This window comes from Halichoerus grypus, chromosome 11 (assembly GCF_964656455.1).
Source record: "Halichoerus grypus chromosome 11, mHalGry1.hap1.1, whole genome shotgun sequence".
NCBI lineage: Eukaryota > Metazoa > Chordata > Mammalia > Carnivora > Phocidae > Halichoerus > Halichoerus grypus.
The window spans coordinates 17,909,108-17,930,275 of NC_135722.1; the positions used below are offsets into that span (position 1 = coordinate 17,909,108).

Consider the following 21,168-nt stretch of genomic DNA (forward strand, 5'->3'; position numbering starts at 1 on the left):
GTTCTTATGAAAACCGAAGGTAACCGTTCTGTTCATGAAAGCTAAACGCGGGGAATCCCAAAAGATAAATGCTACCTACTGAGCTAATAATGCAAGTACAGCCACCAGATCTGTGCACAGTCCCAGGCTAGGTGGCAATCTAATGACGCAACATTCAGAGGAGACAAAGGTGACAAGCTAAACTGAAAGGGACTGTTTTAGGTGTGCCTTTAGGGTTATGACTGCCCCCCATAATCTAGTTCAGGTTCATGTTTTATACAGGGATGTATGTATCTCTTTTCAGTGATGACATAAAAAGTCAGTGATTATACCACTTTCACAAAAAATGTCTCAAGAATCCACAAGTATGAATTATTTTAATCATAGCAGTGGAATAGGTTATGACTCGTTGGGAGTAACAGAATTATGCACAGGAACCACACCAGCCTTGGAAGGCAGAGGACTCAGATTTCAGTCTCGGCTCCACCACCGAGTGACACTTGACTTGAGTAACTCATAATCTTTGCTTCTAAATTCATAAAAAGGGCTCTTTACTTATCCCCCCTCTACCACATAGATGTTTGTCAAAGGATAATTTGTTAACCAAATAATTAAAGCCCTTTTTAGGAAAGAAATATAAAAATCTAAACACATTATATACAGAGTTACATTTGGCTTTGTTGCAGGATATGCTTGCATTTTAGGATTTTGAAACCTGTAGTAAATGAACCAAAGTTTTAATTCTTCTTACAGAAATAAACGGAGGGAAGCTAACTAGTAGCATATTAAAAATGCTATAAAAACTGGATCTTTAAGACTGTATCTTGTTTTTTAAAGCAGACATCTTCATTAATTTTTATGAAGAATGTCATAAAGCAAAGGTTCTTAACTGCAGGCAGCATATGCTGGACAGTCCACAGGAGGGCAGCAAAATGCAAGATTTCTTTTTCTTCAAAATCTAAACTCCAGGTAAAATTGTTTTCGCTACAAGTTATAAATCTACAGAAATTAAGGTTGAAGAGCATAGACTAAAACCATAGGTAATGAACCAAATTATAAAAGAAGATATGATTTAGGTAAGTAAAATTATTAGGTAAATAAAATTATTAGGTAAAAGAAATTTTTTTCTCTAGTGGTGAAAGCCTTCACATACATATTATAGAAAAACCTGCATAAAATTCTAAGCATACCTAAATATTAAAGTCTGAGTTCTCCTGTACAACATTTATCCATCATTTCTAAAGATCTGGGTCAATATTTTTAAGTTGGCATGTGTCTTAGTGAATTATGAAAAGACCAGAGAAATACTGGGTTAGAAGCTTAATTATATTCAGCAAATACCAATGCCATTGTCAGTGGCATACCTGTAAGCATCTCCTGTAAATGAAGTCTAATAAATATGACCTGCCATTGGTCTGATGTTTTCTAACAAAAGAAAAAGAAAAAGAATACTGGATGAAAAATACTAAAAATAAAGTAAAACTATACATATCAGAGACATAATAATAAAATAATCTAGACTGATTAAATGGTAGAAAAATACCTTCACTAGATATAACTGATTTGCAAATTAGTGAAGTTGAAGGAAAAAGTACTTAGAAAATATTTTGGAGTAATAAATGCTTGGAAAATCCACTACATGTATTTCTGGACTTCTCTACAGGTTCAATATTTAATCATTCTGCTTATATTGTAATTAAAATTTATTTTCCATTTTTGGTCCTTAGTTATTACTTCATGAAGTTTTATTCTTTCTGACACCTTTATTCTTTCCAATTAAAAAGAAAAGTCCTTATTTTAGTGTTGAGCACTGAAAAGAACTTACTTATACTCGAAAGCACTGAGTTTATTTAACAGATTCCATTTTACTTTAAAAAGGGCCAAGTATGTTGTTACTGAAGAATGGGTTTGTTAAAGTGGCACATACAGTTCTATTTAAGTTAAATCAAATTGTAAAATAACAAACCAATAAATGTTGTAAAACAGCATGTATATCAAAACTGGTCTTCTCATTTTAATCAAAACTGAAAGTGCTAGCTTCCCTTTTAATAGTCAACTCAAGAGTAGACAATTTAAAAATCAATCTATTAAGTTTTCCTTCCCAGCATCCTTGAAATTGGGGTGGTGATATAAAACTACCTATAAAAGAGAAGAATTTATTAAAAGCTATTCAAAGGAGAGAGAAAGAGATGATGTCAAGTACTTGCTATATAAGAATATACACACCTAACACATGGCAGTCAATAAAAGTTTGGAAAAACTGTCAGGTAAGTAATTATGCATTGACACATTTTTCAGCTATAAAGCCTTTACAAGTGGAAACATTTTGTAAGCATAGTGATTATGTATTTTTAAGTTGAATGAAGTTGCATTACCTGTGCAAACATTCCAAGAAACACACACTGAAAATGTGTGAAAAATTCCATGATTACATATGAAAAGCAATAAAATACTTGCTTATGTTAACACACTGCCTATGCCTACAATTTTAGCATTAAATTCATATTACCCAAGAGATTATACGGTTACAGTTGCTATAAAAATAGTTACTAACATGGATCTTTAAGGAAAATTTGTTGAAAACTAACAATAATGGTCAGAAAACTATTAAAGAAATGTTTTCTAAGAGTAATTAGCTATTTTTGATCTTGAAGAAAAGCTTATCTGTAAAGCTTTTAAATGGTAGCTTTTCAAACAGACTTTCATAAGAGAATGACTTAGGTTGGGATGGGGTGGGTAAGGGCAGCTGAAATTCTTCTCTAATAAAAATCAACATGAATTCCTTGATTACTATATGGAAAAAGAATCATAAGCCTTGTTGATATCTTGAAAACTTCATACTGTCATAATAAACACTTTAGACAATGTGTCAGACATGCAGGATAACTTATGAAGCTTATTTCAATATGCAAAAATGAAAAAGCAAAAGGCAGACAATCATCTGGAGGTACAGAAATGCCAATCATTATTCAGAGGTTTTTCTTTTTCCTCAACCATTTAGTAAAGCTCAGACATAGAGGAGATGAAACTGGGTTTTCAAATATAAGAAGTTCATGGTGCCTGTGGAGATACTTGTTGCTTTGAAGTTTCAGCTTTTCAAAGCTGGAACTCAGCAAAGCAACTGTGAATGTACAGGACTCCTGTGGAAACAGTAATGCAAAAACACTGTCAAAGAAAAAATCAATACAGAAATGAACTCAGTATTGTCAATGAAGTTGTAAACTTAGAAAATGCTATGGCATACATTTCCATCAGGGGGCACCAGTATTTAGCAGATAGTGGGATTCTCTCCTCAAGTAATTAATTGCAACATAAAAGGGGCTAAATTAAAAAAAAAATTATTAATGAGCTCTCTCTGAAACAACTAAAAAAAGTATTCCCTCTTCCCAAGTCAAATTATTTTCTTTTTTGTATTAGATCAAGTAATAATATCTGTGGGATACCTGGACAACTAAATACTAAGATACTACAACTTTGTAAATTTGTTTCAGGTTATTAGTTTCCTGGGTTAGTTGAAATTATGCTCTGGGGAAAAAGTTCAAGACAACTGAATTCCTTCTCTTGACATGAGTGACATAAAATAATAATAAATTTCAAGAAACTGAAATCCTAAGCAAAAGCATGTAAAGTAATATTAACGAAAAGGCTTTTTAGAAGAGGATCACTATATACATACAAAACTCTTCTTTCCAATAACAGGAAAGAGGCGAGGAAGATGATAGCAGGTAAAAAATACAAGAGACTCTATAATAAAAGCAGCTCATTGAAAAAAGTGAAGTTCTGCTTACAAGGCTATTGTCAGGTAATCTAAGGAATTTAAGAGACCCCAACATATTTTCTGGAATTAAGTAAGAAGATAAAGATCCATAACTTGCTAACATAATAAAATAAAATTAAAAAAAAATCCATAACTTGCACCACTAAGGTCAAACTATTTTGTATTTATTACAAATTTCTAATGGCTTACTTTTATCTAACACCTATCATGTGATAAGGATCTTATTTAATCCTACCAACAAGTCTATGGGACAGATTTTCCCTTTCATTTTATAGATGAGGACAGAAGTTACTTTACAGGGATCAGATACACAGTAATGGCAGAGCTAAGGCTCAAGCATGAGTCTGCAGGACTCTGTTGCATCGCTGAACTACGCACTGTTTCATTGCTAACACATTGTCTTAGGTCTTCAGCATTCTTGCAAGAACTCTAGTTTAGATCCTCTGTGGATCAGTACTGACCCACACTTGAGCTATGGAGTTATGCTGCTACTAGATTTTTGGTTTCTTCACTAAAAAATTGGGCTCTGAAACTTAAAAATGTAAACACTACTTACTGCTGGTCATTTCATTAAGATCTTAAGGTAGTCTAGTACAGTGAATCTGGAAAACCAGTTTGAGGGATTTTTTTTTCTTTAAGTGAAGGAGATGGACTGATAGTGCTCTGCTTGAATATTACAATCTGACCTGAACATTAACAAAGCACCCACAGTGTGTTCTACAACATCAAAGTTCTGAGGGTCCACATATATGTAAACCTCACCTCTCATAACTCAAATCAAACTTTTTTTATTCTTGTAGTGAAAGTTAAACAAGTAAACATAATGGACCCCTTATGGAATTCTAACTGATGAATTTATAATAGTTATAATAGTTCAGATAGATATTAACTCAAATATTTTTTTTACCCAGATGGACACATTTATGCACATTCATATATATGTATATATATGTACTGGTGGCTGTGGGAGAAAGTGGAAGAATGAAAGAAGATACCCCTTAATGTCAGGAGACTACTTTAAAGTAAGTGCAGTCAAGCTCTGGATCATCTTCACTGAAAGGCTAGGAGTATATTTCAGTGAATGAGGATCAAATCTTCAAATGCTTCAAATCTTATTGCAGATTATCTTTAGGGACAGAAAATATATCCTTTACCATTAATATTGGTCATTAAAAAACATCATAGATTTTGGGGTGAGAAAAAAATCTTACAGTCTATCAATCTCAGTTGAATCTACTTTAGTCAGCCTTTTTTCAACTAGGGTTCTAGGAGAGAATTAAGTACAATACCCTAAGGCATCTATATATAAGTAATGAATTAATTTCCTTCCTATGTATCTAGAATTATACTAGTGATGTAAAATCCCTGGGAAAAACTGAGAAAAATAATTTTCTGTGTTCTGTTGATCAGAATAGGAACCCTGGTTGAGCTCATTATTTTGCCAGCATTTAACAGCTGCTTACCACTGCAAACAGAAGAGGTGATGTTGTATAGAAAAGGATAAAACTGCATACAGCGTATCAATTTCAGGCTGTTTTCACATTCTGGGCATTTGGTAGTTAATTTCAAAGCCTGTCTAAAGGCCTCAAGTGCCCCACTGATATTCTTCAGGGCAAGATAAGCATTTCCCAGGCTCAAAAAGGTCAGGGGCTGAAAAGAAAAAGAAAAAAAAAATCAGAAAAATGTTAGTGAATTAATATTTCCTGAGAGTTACAAAACTTTTAAAGTATATGTCTTTTGGCTTCTTTTAGGTTATCCCATAAAAGTTAATGGTGAACTGTCCATTTTATCTACATCAGCCAATTCTACACTGTAACAGATATAAATTTATATTTTACCTTTTTACTAAAATAAAAAATAAATATACACTAGTCTTAAGTGTACAGCTCAATGAATTTTTATATGTGTATATATCCCTGTAACCACCTCTCATCTCAAGATATAAAACATTTAGAATGTTTCTAACACCCCAAAAGATTCCCTTGGGCAACCCAACCCCAATCCCAGATGTAACCAGTGTTGTTATGTTCTATCACCATAAATTAGCTCTACCTGTTCTTAAATTTCATATAAATGTAATCAAACAGCATGTTCCCTTCCATGTATAGATAAACTGTACCCTTTTGTAGATTCTTTCACTCAGTACAGTATCTAAGGTTTAAGAAACTGAATGTTTTTTGTGCATCGGTAATTTATTTTTTTTTTTTAAATTAATGTGTAATGTCTACACAGTTTGTTTATCCATTCTCCTACTGATACGCATTTGGACTGTTGCCAGTTTTGGGCTATTATGAATAAAGCTACTGTGAACATTCTTGCAACTATCTTTTGATAGACGTATTGCTCATTTTCCTTGGATATATACTCAGCAGTGGGTCTTAAGGCAGGCATATATTTAGTTTTATGAGATATAGTTTTTTTTTTTTAAAGATTTTTATTTATTTGAGAGAAGAGAGTACGAGTGGGGGTAGGGGCAGGGGGAGGGAGAGGGAGAGGGATAAGCAGACTCTGAACTGAGCGTGGACCCCGAGGTGGGGCTCAATCTCATGACCCTGAGATCACAACCTGAGCCAAAACCACGAGTCGGATGCTTAACTGACTGTGCCACCAAAGCGTCCCACAACCAAAGAGTTTTCTAAAGTGGATGTACATATTTACACTCTTATCAGGAAGTATGAGAATCTATTGACTTAGGACTGTCAGTCTTTTAAATTAAGCTGTTTTAGTGAGATGATGAAGTAGCATCTCAATGTGGTTTTAATTTGTATTTCCTTGATTAGTAATGATGTTGAATATTTTGTAATGTGCTTATTGGCCATTTGGATATCATCATTTCTGAAGTGCCTATTGTTTTCCCCATTAAAAAAAAAAAGGTTGTCTTTTTCTTACTGATTTGAAGTTCTTTATATATGTACTAGATGTGGGACCTTTGTTGGAAATATTTATTGCAAATATTTTCTCCCAGTTTGGGGTTTGCCTTTTATTCTCTTACTGGTATCTCTGATAAATAGAAATTCTTAATTTTGATGATGTTCAGTTTACAGATATATACATGTGTATGTATATATAAAAATATTTATATATTTATATATTTATACAAATATATATTTTACAGTCAGTGCTTTTTTAAATCTTTGCCTACTATAACATCATGAAGACCTTCTCTTATTTTTTCATCAAGCTTTATTGTTTCATGTTTCACATTTTGGTACATGATCCACCTCAACTGTGTATGAAATTCGGGAGGAGTGAAGGTTCATTTCTTTTTCCATAGGGATATCCAAGTATTCTAGCACTACTTACTGAAAAACTAATAGGTGTCCCCACCCCCCTGAACTACTGGTGTGCCTTTGTCATAAATCAAGTGACTAAATATACAGGGCCGATTTCTATTTTTTCTATTGTGTTCTACTGATATGTTTGAGTATCCTTGTGCCAATACCATACTGACATAATTACAGCAAGTCTTGAAATCTAGTAATATAAGCCTCCCAACTGTTTTTTTCTCCCCCTCACCCGCAAATTTTCTGGCTATTCTAGATCCATTTCTGTGTAGATTTTAGAATCAACTTATCCATTTACACATACATACACATGCAATAGCTGGGAGTTCAGGATTAAATCTATAAATCAATTCTGGAGAGAACTTACATCTTTTTTTTTTAATTTAATTTAATTTTATTATGTTATTATGTTATGTTAGCCACCATCCATCATTAGTTTCTGATGTAGTGATCCACAATTCATTGTTTTCGTATAATACCCAGTGCTCCATACAATATGTGCCCTCCTTAATACCCATCAACGGGCTAACCCATCCCCCCACCGGGAACTTACATCTTAACAATACCGAACCTTCCAATCTATGAATATAATGTCTCTCCACTTATTTGGGTCTTCTTTGTCTTAGCAATATTTTGCAATGCAGTAGAGAAACCTTATATATCTTCCTTTAAATTTATTTCTAGATATCTGATTTTTTATGCTATTATAAATAGTTTTTGTATCCTATTTTCCAATTGTTTGTTGAGACTTTTTATAAGCAGCCCGAAGTATTCAGTTTAGGTCATTTTAGTTGAAATACACCTATGCTTGGTAATTTGTATTTGCTTGTGTACAAACCATTTATTCTACACTTATTTTATCATTAAAAATATTTTAAAGGATCTAAGAATGTTTTATTTTCAAACTGTACAATATATCCCTATGAAAAGCAATACCTATAATTTATCCAACTACTAGCTTTTTTTTTTTTTTTCTTCCAACTACTTGCTTTTGATTCAGGCTGTTAGGTCATCCATAATATCTCACTATAACCAAGCCAAGGTATATAAAATATTCCAGATTACAGAGGCATAATCTAAGTAGCTCTCAGATTACATTTAAAATTTTACTTAGTGGTTTATACCCAGATGCAAAATTAAATCCCATATTTAGATTTCAAAGTGTCTTTATATTTTTACATAAGGAAACAAAATGTTTAGTCCTATGACCAGAATGATGGTTGTACAAATATCTTATATTGAGATAAACTAATTATTTTGGAAAAAAAATGAATTTTCATCAGTTCATCCAGAAAATAACTACTGAGTGTTTACCAATGTTTTAGATACCGGGGACACAGCAGAAAATAAGAAAGATAAGTCCCTGCCTTTGTAGATTTTTAGTCAAGCGTCACAAAACCATGGGGGTATCACCCAAGTATGAGAAGAACGTGATGGAGAAGAGTATAGCAGGGAAGAGACGTTAAGTAGACCAGGGTGGGTAACGGAGTGCCATTTTAAATAGTGTAGGAAGGGAAAGGGAAAGACTTACTGAGCTTACTGAGTAGTCAGTATTTTAAAGGATTTTTAAGGAGATGAAGTAAGATATCAAGAATCTTGGTGGAGTGAAGTATTCCAAACAGAGAGAATAGAAGGTGCAAAGGGGCTGAGGTGGGAGCATGCCCAGTATGTTCAAGGAACTGCAGAGGTAAGTGAGGCTAGAACAGAATGAGCAAAGGAATGATTTCACGGGGATGAGGTCAGAAAAGTAACAAGGTCATGTAGGACCTTCTACACTATGGAGAACCACTGAGGAAATTTGAACAGACAAATGACAACATCTGACTTTTTATAAGGATCTTACTGAGGGGACAAAGGCCAAAAGCAAAGAAGTTAGGCAGGAGGCTAATGAAATAATTCAGATAAAAGATAATGGTGTATTGGATCAGACAGCAGTGGAGATGATGATACACAGTACAATCCTGGGTGTATTTTGAAAATACCAGCAAGGTTAGTTAATAGACTGAATTTACCCTGAAAGAGGAAAAAAGGTATGAAGGATGGCTCCAAGTTTTTGTCCTGAGCTACTAGCTTTACGGTTTCCTGAAATAGGAAAGACAGAGAAGAAAAGACTGGAACAATGTAAAGGAGCTTAGTTTTGCCCTTTAGTTTTAAAGTATGTTTTAGACATCCACATGGAGATGGTCAAGTAAGCTGCTGGATAAAGGAGTCTGTAGTTCAGAGCAAAGGTGACAGGTGATTCAAGAGGGAAACACAGGGTTCTCAAGATGTGGTGCTGGAACAACTGGATGTCTATGTGATAGGAACTTTGATGAATGAACTTTGATCCCCACTCAACATTACAAAAAAAATTTAACTTGAAATGGATCACAAACCTACATGTAAAACCTAAAACTACAAATCATCTAGAAGACAACATAGGAAAATATTTTAATATATTTGAGTCAACTACGTAAAGACAAGTAATAGACAGCAAAACCAAAGCAGAACTAATTGTTTTCAAACTTCTTGTGAGGATACCTTAAATCTAACAATAAAAATCAAAAGAGAATAGATGGGCAAATTGAAGGGTATTTTTAAAAGATAAGATAAAAAGAGAAAATATTTTTTAATGTATGATGCAGTTAAAGATTTAGTATAAACAGTTTGTATAAAATAAAAAAACCCTAAATTCTAACAAAATGAGCAAAATGCATACACTTAGTTTTACTTTAAAAATACAATTAAAGGGATGCCTGGCTGGCTCATACTGTGGAGCATGTGGCTCTTGATCTCGGGATTGTAGGTTCAAGCCCTGCATTCAGTGTAGAGATTACTTAAAAAACAAAACAAAACAAATCTTTAGAAAAAATTAAATAAGAAAATAAAAACACAATTAAATGATAAAGAAATTTATAACACAGGAGTGAAATTTTTTAAAGTAAATTTGTTTTACAAATGTTAAGTCAGAGCCAGTGTGACATGGCCAAAGGGGGTGTGAGCTCTGTGGCCAATCTCCCGGAGTTCAAATAAATCCACGCTCTGACACTTTTGGTAAATCCCTTTGCCCATATCTTTATCTATGAAATGGGTAAATCTTATCTCACAGGGTTGTTGTGAGGATTAAGTGAGTTATCACATGTAAAGTGATCAGTATGGTGCCTGGGTCTAGTAAACAACAATAAAAGTTAGCAGTTAGTTCAATTGCCCAATTCTGGTGAAGCTACAGATGAAATGAATACTTTCCAATCTAGATGATTGCAATATATATTGGCCCAAATCTTTTGGTAGATGTTTGGCATTTTCTATCAAAGCCATCAAAATACTCATTTGCTTAGTAATTCCACTGCTAGCAATCTTTCCTAAGAAAATTACCTGGAATGCAGAAAAAGCCTTATGCAGAAAACCATCAGTGATAAAAGGTAAGCACTATCAGCAACCTAAACATCCAACAACAGAGGAGTAAGCTGTGATATATAAATTCATAAGCAGCCATTATTGATGGCTAGTAAAACCTAGGTGGTAATAAAACTTTTTTATATGATAAGTTCTAAAGATCACCAGTGCAACAGTGCTACAACACTATGAAATATTTGAATAGAAGAAAAACTTACAGGAATTATTTCCAAATGTTGATAGTTGGGGGGAGGGTGCTGATTAAGGTGTATTTTTGTGGTATCTATTCTGATCCACTGATTTATCTTTTTATTATTATTGTAGCACCACGATATTTAACAACTGAAATTTTAGTGTAATTTTTTCAAATACAGAAAGGCAATTAATCTCTAAAGGAGCTCTTTTTTCTTCAGAAGAATACTGCCTCAATGCCTTGGCTGGTGGCAGTAGAAAGTGAAACAAGTATCGCGGGAATACAGCTGTGTTGAGCCTTCCCTTTGGGGGCCCAATCATCACATCCCATATATAGCATCTGTTCCCACTGTACCTGCACCTGGCCCATAGCAAACATTTGATAAATATTTGATATACTTTGGCACCAGGCCTGTTGTACAGTATAGCAATTATAAACGTTGGCTTAAAATCTACCTGTAAATTTGTGTATTTCAAGGGAAACTCTTAACAGGCAATATTTTCTTCTCATGCTTAAAAAATTAGTTCTGAGATATCACAAATAAACCTAAACCACTCATGCACACTTCTTTTAAAAGTTTTTTTGGAGAGGCGCCTGGGTGGCTCAGTCCATTGGGTGTCTGACTTCAGCTCAGGTCATGATCTCAGGGTCCTGTGATTGAGCCCTGTGTTGGGCTCCCCGTTTGGTGGGGAGCCTGCTTCTCCCTCTGCCTCTGCCCCTCCCCCTGCTTGTGCTCTTTCTCAAATAAATAAATAAAATCTTTAAAAAAAATAAGTAAAATAAAAAAACTTTTGGATATAAAACTTAGGAACATTTAAACACTAGGTATAAGAGCAATTTTTTTTTTTAAAGATTTTATTTATTTATTTGACAGAGAGAGAGTACAGGCAGGGGGAGCAGCAGGGAGAGAGAGAAGCAGGCTCCCACTGAGCAGAGAGCCTGACGTGGGGCTCGATCCCAGGACCCTGGGATCATGACATAAGCTGAAGGCAGATGCTTAACCGACTGAGCCACCCAGGTGCCCTGGGTATAAGAGCAATTTAATTGTATATTTATTAAACTGTATTTCATCAAACCTAAGATGTCATCAATTGTAACATGCATCGTTATTTCAGAGATGTTAAAATATTAAAAAAGAAGTTGTATCTTAGAAACTATGAACTAGAGTAATTAACTACACAGCGGTGATTAACTCCACGGGCTGCATGTGGGAGGTTCAGGGCACGAATATTAACCCATCTATCTATTCTTATCAATGCAACCTTTAAACTGTGTTCTGGCTTGGTTGGTATAAAGATACCTATAAATTAAAGTTGTAAAACAGTATAATATTAAGCAGTAGGCATACAGTGATGAGTAGATAAAGAAAGAACGAGATGTTTCAGACTGACATAAAAAAGTGGCAGTGTATTTTTAGCAGCTATGTCACTCTTACTTAAACATAAGTTCCTAAAAATAAATTAACTACCTAATTATAAATTTCACTCATTTAAAATAAAGAAATGACACAAAACAAGAGAACTACAGGCCAATATTTCTGATGAACATAGATGCAAATATCCTCAACAAAATACTAGCAAACTGAATCCAACAATACATTAACAAAAATTATTCAACACAATCAAATGTCATTTACTCCTGGGATACAAGGGTGGTTCAATATTCGCAAATCAATCGATGTGATACATGACATCAGTAAGAGAAAGGATAAAAACCGTATGATCACTTCAATAGACACTGAAAAAGCATGTGACAAAGTACAACATCCATTCATGATAAAAGGCCTCAACAAAGTAGGTCTAGAGGAAACAAACCTCAACATAATAAAGGGCATATATGAAAAACCCACAGGAAACATCACCCTCAATGGGGAAAACCTGAGAGTTTTTCCCCTAACCTCAGGAATGAGACAAGGATGTCCATCTCACCACTTTTATTCGACATAGTACTGGAAGTCCTAGCCTCAGCAACCAGACAACAAAAAGAAATAAATGGAATCCAAATCAGTAAGGAAGAAGTAAAACTTTTACTATTTGCAGATGATGTGATGCCATATATAGAAAAGCCTAAAGACTCCACCAAAAAATTATTAAAACTGTTAAGTGAATTCAGTAAAATCATAGGATACAAAATCAATGTGCAGAAATCTGTTGTATTTGTATATACTAATAATGAAACAGCAGGAAGAGAAATTGAAAAAACAATCCCATTTACAACTGTACCAAAAATAATAAGATACCTAAGAATAAACCTAATTAAAGAGGTGAAAGACCTATACTCTGAAAACTGTAAAACACTGATGAAAGAAATTGAAGAGAACACAAACAAATGGAAAGACATTCCATATTCATGAATTGGAAGAAAAAATATTGTTAAAATGTCTATACTACCCAAAGTGATCTATACACTGAATACAATCCCTATCAAAATACCAACAGCATTTTTTGCAGAACTAGAACAAAAAATCCTAAGATTAATATGGAACTACCAAAGACCTTGAATAGTGGAAACAAGCAAAGGAAAAAAAGAGAGAGAGAGACAAACCAAGAAACAGACTCTTAGCTATTGAGAACAAACTGATGGTTACCAGAAGAGAGGTGGGCAGAGGGATGGTGAAAGAGGTGATGGGGATTAAGAAGGGCACTTACTGTGATGAGCACCAGGTGATGTATGGAAGAGTTGAATCACTATATTGTACACCTGAGACTAATATAACACTGTATGTTAACTACAGTGGAATTAAAATTAAAAAACAGAAATTAAATATATCTAAGAGAATCTGGGAGTAAAAACAGGAAGATACAGAAAAATGTCATTAGCATGATTCTACATTTGCACAAAGTAAGACAAATCAATATAAAAAATAAACACATCAAAAATAAGATAAAACTAAATCTGTTTTATACCATCTCAAAGTATGCAAACTCTACTCATAAAAATATGAGGTTTTTTTATGTCTTCCCCAGAAAAATACAAATTGTACCCTGGATTTGAGTTACCCCCACATAGTACATGGAGCTACAAAGAAACATAAAACCTCACCTCAGAGCTATTGATGGCCAAAGCTTGAAGCAGCAGCTTAGTGGCATCAAGATGGAGACCATAGTGAATCAAAAGGTTGGCCAAGTTCACAAGAGGAATGTCCTGGTATTGAAGTGGAGCCAAATTCAAAGCCCTCTGAAGACAAGCAATAGCAAAAGTGCTGTTTCCTACTGCTCTCCAGTAGAGTCCAGCTTCATTGAGTATCAGCCAGACGGGGGCATTTGGCTGAAAAACCCAAAATACCTCAGTTAATACAAGAATACAGTACTAGTTTTAACAAGGATTTTTAATGCATGCATTTTAACTTTTAATTACAATTACTAAGCATTTAAGTTTCAGATGTCTAAAGCAGGTGACTTACCTTATTAATAGCGTGAAATAAGAATGACCCAATTTCTTCTTCTGGGATAGTATAGTTATTAATACGGGAAAGCAAAATCTGAAAATATCAAAAGGAAGACTGACTCAATTGAAAATAACAGGGAAGACATTTGAAAGAATTCTATAGATAGCAGTCTTTACTTGAGCTCCTCAGGAACAGCTAATTTGAATAGATACTTATAATCATATATCTATATATATAAAACATGAGGTCATCAATATACCAACAGGTGTTGACCTGCTTACATGAATGCCCTAGTTTCCTCTAACTAAAACATGTTAAAAGATGTATATCACATATACTATTAAGGTGATATACCATACCCCATTAAAGTCAACCTAAGTATCTAAAATCAAATGAGAAATTATTCAAAAGACAACAGCACGTAATACCTGATGCAACAAAAATCTTCTATCTTTCCTAGCTGGAAAAACACTGGATCCTCAATTACGCTATGTTCTTGCAACATGTTTATAACTGTGAGCAACTCTAAGGTAGGGATCATGGTCTATTTATCTTTCCTAGCATTCCAAACAGTGCCTGGCACATAATGTTTTTCCCCTCAGTAAATGTTTGTTGACTGTAAGTAGTAACTGTTCATAGTTTTAAAATTAAATTTTAAAAAAGGTTGTTGTGATGGTCTGTTTTCTCTGCAAGAAAGTAATTTTTTCATTTGTATCTATGGAATGGTATCTAATGTAGAACAGTATGTAATATAGAATGTAGATACCATTCTAATGGAATCTAATGTAGAACTAAATTTCTAGTCAGTAATAAAACATTCCTAGTTACACATAACTAGTAGGAATTAAAGAACAAAGCATAATAGAACTTATCTATAGTATCTGTAAAGTAGTTATCTAATTCATACAAACTTCCAAGGACCTTATATATAAGGCCAAAGCAGGGTTGATAAGGCCAGGAAGAGAATCTTCAAGCTTTCAATTTATACAAACTCCTGGAGGCCTGGAGGATGCAAAGCTAAACTGAAGTGGTTAGAATGGCCTCCAGTAGATGAACTCTGCAAAGTAAACAGAGTTCTGTGTTGCTCCTCCCTGGGGCACTCTTATTAGAGAGAGTGCTTATGTGGTCTGTGTGAACAGCACACTTTTCTGGCAATCCTTCAATAGCATGAGTGTCTTCTTAATGATTCCACCAATTCTTGACCTCTGTTCTCAGTTTTAAAAACTTTAAGTTCAATAACTGCCTTCTATCAAATTTTTGTTCCACCTAAGAGGCTTGTGAAGTCACCCAGAATGGACGGCAATAAACACCAGCCTAAGTGAGCCTTACTTTTCGTGCATGGTCATCTGGCATTTTGGCTTTCAGATCCATGCGGACCTCTAATTCTTTGACTAAGTAGGACAGAGTCTGGCTTTTTCTGAAGTCAGTTATGGAACAGTCAGGGGTTTGGGCCTCTTCTTCTGAAGAATAATCATCACTGTTGAGTTCGTGGATCCTGGCACAAGAAAAAGGAACAAGATTCATATTTTCAAAGTTTGGGTGATTTCAAGATAAAGACTTAACCTTTCAAGTCCAAGGCTGGTGCTCTCAAAGAACTGCCAGATGACAATCATGCAGAATCAAGTGCTTTGCCAAATCCATCAGCACTTGCCTGAGTCCTTTGTTTTCTGGAGGCAGAAAATACGTTGGCAACTCCCCGCCAAGAGGGACTCTGGGATAGCTTTCTGCACAATCTGCTCTTTTAGGCCAAAGAATATGCTGTTTGTCCTAATAAAGAGAAAAAGTTCTCATAAATTTTCTTGGATTCAATATTTCAACATGTTAAATAAACTTTTAAAAGAACATAAATATACTAGGATAATTGGACAATTTAGTATTTTAAAATAATTGTAGATACTGTGGTAGACTCCATAATATTCCTTCTACTGAAGACTATTAGTCTAAGTCAGTAATTCTACCTGCTTTACCATAGACTGGTTCAGGGCTGGGCAGGCCTAAGTCAGCTGAGCCTAATGAGATACAAGGAGAGGCTTGCTTGGGGATTCTGGGAAAGAAAAGCCAGTCTTAGTCTCTTATGCCACATAGGAACAAAGAACATGTTGCTCCAAGTTGCTGCTACCGGCTGTCACCTCATGACCATGAGGAAGACAAGCTTTAGGATGAAACCAATACCGTGGATGGCAAATTGAAGAAAAGGAAAGAAATGGGTCACTGATGATATCATTGGCCCATTGAATCAACCAAACCCAAAGCTTGCTCTGATCTCTGGACTTTGTGTAATATGAAGCATATTTTCTTTTAAGCCAATTTGAAGTAAAGTTTACAATTTGTCCTGAAAGCATATATAAGTTTATAAAACTGGCACAGAAAACTACTTTTCCCTGAACTAAGACCTTTTCTTTGCCAATGCCAAAGTTTAACAATTGTTTTGATTTGTAAAATGTTCACTTTCCTAAATATAAATAACACACATCAGAGGCTTACTAAACTTAAATTGTGAAGCTATCAAACTTTGGGGAATTTATTTTACATAGAATTAAATCTAAGTGGCTATATTAATTCTGATTGAACAAAAACTCGATTAAATTCTAAAAATTTAATATTGAATAAAAAACACACGGTATCTGTCCTCATACCTTGGTATCCCCATGGGCTAACATACAATTATTTCTTAGCTAGCTCAGAAGTACATATTTATTGGGGCGCCTGGGTGGTTCAGTGGGTTGAACGTCTGCCTTCGGCTCAGGTCATGGTCCCAGGGTCCTGGGATCAAGCCCCGCATCGGGCTCCCTGCTCAGCAGGGAGCCTGCTTCTTCTCCCTCTCCCTCTGCCGCTCCCCTTGCTTGAGCTCGCTCTCTCTCTCTCAAATAAATAAAATCTTCAAAAAAAGAAATACATATTTATTAACTTATTATCTGTATCATCTGACAGAATGTAAGCTCCAGCAAAGAGCTTGTGTACTATATTCATAGTACCAGCCTGATGCACAGATGGGAGTTCAATAAAAGAAAGCTGATTAAAAAGTGGAATATAGCTGGCTCTTGAAGAGCACAGCTTTGAACTATGCAGGTCCACTTACACGTGGATTTTTTTAATAAATACAGTGCAGTACTATAAATGTATTTTTTCTTCCTCATGACTTTTTTAACATTTTCTTTTCTCTAGCTTACTTTATTGTAAGAATACAGTACATAATACCTACAACATAAAAAATACGTGCTAATATACTGTTTATGTTCTCAGTAAGGCTTCGGTCAATAGTAGGCTATTAGTAGTTAAGTTTTTGGGGAATCAAAAGTTATATGCAGATTTCTGACTGCATGGGGCTAGCCCCCATGTTGTTCAAAGGTCAACTGTATATACAAGCATATACTTAGGTCAAGTTTAGAAACTTTCTAGGGTTGGTAATTATACTCAGAGCTCAAAGTTTTAAACTAAAATCAGAGTGTCTATATGCCCCACTTGATTGGGCAGAAGACCTCAAGGCAGACCCTGTGTCTTGCTAATCTATGACCTAGCAGAATGCCTTCTGTTTAATATAAGTTGACTAAGTGTTTGCTGAACTAAGCTGAACAGTCACAGGGACCATATTATTCAATGAACATGAGGGCTAATGCTTTCAGAAATCTTGTCTGAAAAAACTGCATCATCCTCTATTAACTTACCCTATATGCATCAGAATCCCTGCCCCAGATCCAGAGAATGGAATGGGCTACGGGAGAAGACTTGACCAAATCACTGATATCACTCTGATTTGCCTGAACATCAAAATTCACAGACATCATACTGGAGGTTGATGAATCCTCACCAAACTAGAAAATGAAAAGAAAATTTGAATCAAATGGGAAGCAGAAAAGAAGTTGTGACTAAGATTTAATTCAACCCAAAACATCAGTGAATACTGAAACCCAGGAGGAAATCTGAAAGTAGGTCAGTAATAAAGCAATCAGATCTTCACATTTTCAGAACTAGGCCCCAACACTATTCTCTCAGAAAATGCACAGTTAGCAACTTTCAATCAACTATGCCATTGGAGTACAAGAAAAATGGCATGGATTCTTCCTTTCTTTACTGTCCCTCTACTTCCTTTCTGTGATTTAGTCTCTTTTAGGTTTAAAGGTGAGCTGATTCTCTAAGAGGTTTGGCTCATTATTGCCCTCCCCTATCTAGACTAAAATGATTGCTACTCTATAGAATTAGTGTGCTGTGGTAGAAGCAAGGGAACTTGAAAAAGGGCTCTCAGGAGTTTAATATAGCTATGACTTAGGCATCATAACTATTATACAATCAACTCAAATATAAATACAGCCTTCCTCCAAACCAAGGTAAATCAATGTTTGATATTCTTAGGGGATACCCCAATTCCTGTGTATTTCTAAAACCTTGTTGGATAAGAGAATGGGACCAGGATGGGAGGGAGTATAAAAGAATGGATTCTTTCACTATGTAACAGAGAGGCAACTTATGGATATTCAACACTGAAGCTACACTTTTACAGGGGAGTCTTCCAAATGGTCTTGAGACCATCATGATATCCAAGTTACCTTGGTTTCCATCTCTAACATTTGTAAATATTATTCCCTTTTTTCCCCCTTAAACTAATGCTTGGATTTAAGACAGGGAGCTATAGGGGCGACTGGGTGGCTCAGTCGGTTAAACATCTGCCTTTGGCTCAGGTCATGATCCGAGGGTCCTGGGATTGAGCCCCACATCAGGCTCCCTGCTCAGCCTGCTTCTCCCTCTCCCTCTGCTGCTCCCCTGCTCGTGCTCTCTTTCTCAAATAAATAAATAAAATCTTAAAAAAAAAAAAAGGGAGCTATAATCTCAGATGTTAAATCTGATCTCCTTTGACTGTGTTCGAAAACTAACATGGGATATTGCTAGAAACTAGTTGACAAAAATCGTGGGAAGCTTTTGGTCCCTATTACTACTTCTTCCCTAAATGGCCTCTTAATTTTTGCTTCTTTTTCTCAATGAGGTCTGGGTTTTTTCAGATTAAAGAGTACTAATTTTTCATGGTTTGTCCTCCTATAGAAGCTGTTCTGATCTATTAATTATCTTAACTGCTTATCTCTGGAAATCCCTGTATCTATGATTAAAGACATGATAGGTTTCAATAGGATATGATAAATTTTACTTTATTTCCAACATCCTTTTGCATGATACTTGGAACTCTGGTTGTGCTTACTATCTGTATCAGCCCAATTAGATGCTCTCTGGTATCATTATAAATATGTATTATTTCTTCCCAACTAGTTAGCCTAGGATTGTATGCGTGTGTATGACTGCATGTATATGTATGGATATACACAGAGACAGAAAGAGAGAGAAAACATCCATGCATGTAGCAATAGTGCTTAATAAAAATTTTCTGTTGATAATGATCATTTTGTTAATGTTTTTAGTTGAAGCAACATAACTGGACTGATGACTTTAGGAAAAAGCATGGCTACTCTTTCCCAAATTTTAAATTACTGCTCTTACTCTAATAAGTTAAAAAGGAGATGAAGGCTTTGAGTTAAATACTAGTAACAGCCCAATATAGCTCTCATGGTAAAGGAGAAAAGAAAAAGACATATACAGCTAGTACTTGGGGGAACTGGAAATATCATGCATGAAGTAACTGAGAAATCTATCTACGAAGTATTTACATAGATAGTCTATGAAATCTGACTTCATAAACATACTCAAAACCTTAAATTAGTCATGAATTTGGGGATCAAATATACAAGGAATCGAGGGGGGGGAAACAATTTTACTCTTAGATATGCAAAGTTATAAAAACTAGAAGAGACCAAGAAAAAGACCTGAACATAGTCCACATTTTCAAAAATATCTCCACGATGGTAGCGCACAGGTTGGTCCCACTGGCAATGTAAACTATGCTGCTGGTTGACTAGGCGGCATATCTGATGATTTCCTGGAATAAGAAAGGAAATTGCAATTGTTGAGAAAGATCAGCAATGCCAACATGATTTCATTTAGTTTCAGAGCCTGGCAGAGTACTACACAGGGGGTACTATAGAGGGAAACACTCATTAATGGTTAGCTAAATTAAATCATTCTAAAGAAGCCTCAGTTTCTCCACCTATAAAAAACAAAGGGGCTCCACTAAATCACCAAAATATTTTCTGGTAATTATATTCTATGACAGTAAAATCTATTGATTACATTGTTTTTAGAGACTTCTGCCATTTCTCTGGAGACAATCTGTTTTATATACTTCATAATTCTGTTTCAAAATTATATACAAGAGCCCTGGTTGTATTATAGTTGCTCTAACTGTAGAGCAAGCAGTAAATAACCCCAAGAACTTAACATATTCTTTATATTCAAAATAGCAAAGAAAACGTATTAGGTGGATTGTAAAATGGACTTTAAATGGTCACAGCTAAGGTTCAAAGACTTAAGAGGGCTTCCAGATCAATATATTTATCAAAGGAGAAGTCTATAATATACGGGATTCTATTAATTTATTCTTTGGTGTCAGCTGTTAGATCTACTCCGTTAGGGTTTTATCAGAAATGAAACATTCTGGATATAACCAAGTCACTGATATCCTGTCAACCCAAGTGCCCTTACACAGTGGTTCTATTTCTGGGTCATGGACTCTAAGAGATTTTAATAAAAACTATATGCCTTCTTCCCAGAAAAAAAATTGTGCACATACATATTACTGCATGTAATTTTGGGGAGGATTTCAGAACCACCTGAAACTAATCCATTGACCCAGGTTAAGAATTCTTGCTTGAGAAAAATTCTAGCCTAAAATCTTACTTCTAAAATAAAATATTTGTTTTTAAGGGAGGAAGAGAAGTAGACAGCCTTATTGCCGGTGTTGGCGTGACAGTGTGGATGCTTTGCTTCAGGGGTGTGTCTGGCCTGTGTTTACTTGGTATGAGGCCATGTTACTCACATTGTGTTTTCAGACCAGCAGCAACAGACATTAAATAGGGACTTGTTAGAAATACAGAATCTAAAAAAAATCTAAAAAAAAAAAAAAAAAAAAAAAAAAAAAGAAATACAGAATCTCAGGTTCTACCTCAGACCTACTGATCACAATCTGCATTTTAACAAGGTCTCCAAGAGACTGGCATGCATACTAAATCAAAGTGGGCCGAACAACTGTTGTTAAGACTTCTAGGATCTAGGGCGCCTGGGTGGCTCAGTT

At 35.0% G+C, this 21,168-nt stretch overlaps 1 protein-coding gene across 4 annotated transcripts in view; it reads right to left on the reverse strand.

Annotated features, from left to right (window-relative positions):
* Nucleotides 1–21,168, reverse strand: part of TTC17 (tetratricopeptide repeat domain 17) — a 115,671-nt gene that overhangs the window by 57,888 nt on the left and 36,615 nt on the right. For all 4 annotated transcript variants that reach the window (XM_036097677.2, XM_036097676.2, XM_036097678.2 and 1 more), the window contains exons 10-16: nt 19,805–19,917; nt 17,663–17,809; nt 15,649–15,764; nt 15,327–15,492; nt 14,013–14,090; nt 13,652–13,876; nt 5,221–5,407 (exon numbers count right to left, since the gene is read on the reverse strand). In XM_036097677.2, the coding sequence (XP_035953570.1) occupies nt 5,221–5,407; nt 13,652–13,876; nt 14,013–14,090; nt 15,327–15,492; nt 15,649–15,764; nt 17,663–17,809; nt 19,805–19,917 (1,032 nt within the window). The remainder of the gene's footprint in view (nt 1–5,220; nt 5,408–13,651; nt 13,877–14,012; nt 14,091–15,326; nt 15,493–15,648; nt 15,765–17,662; nt 17,810–19,804; nt 19,918–21,168) is intronic.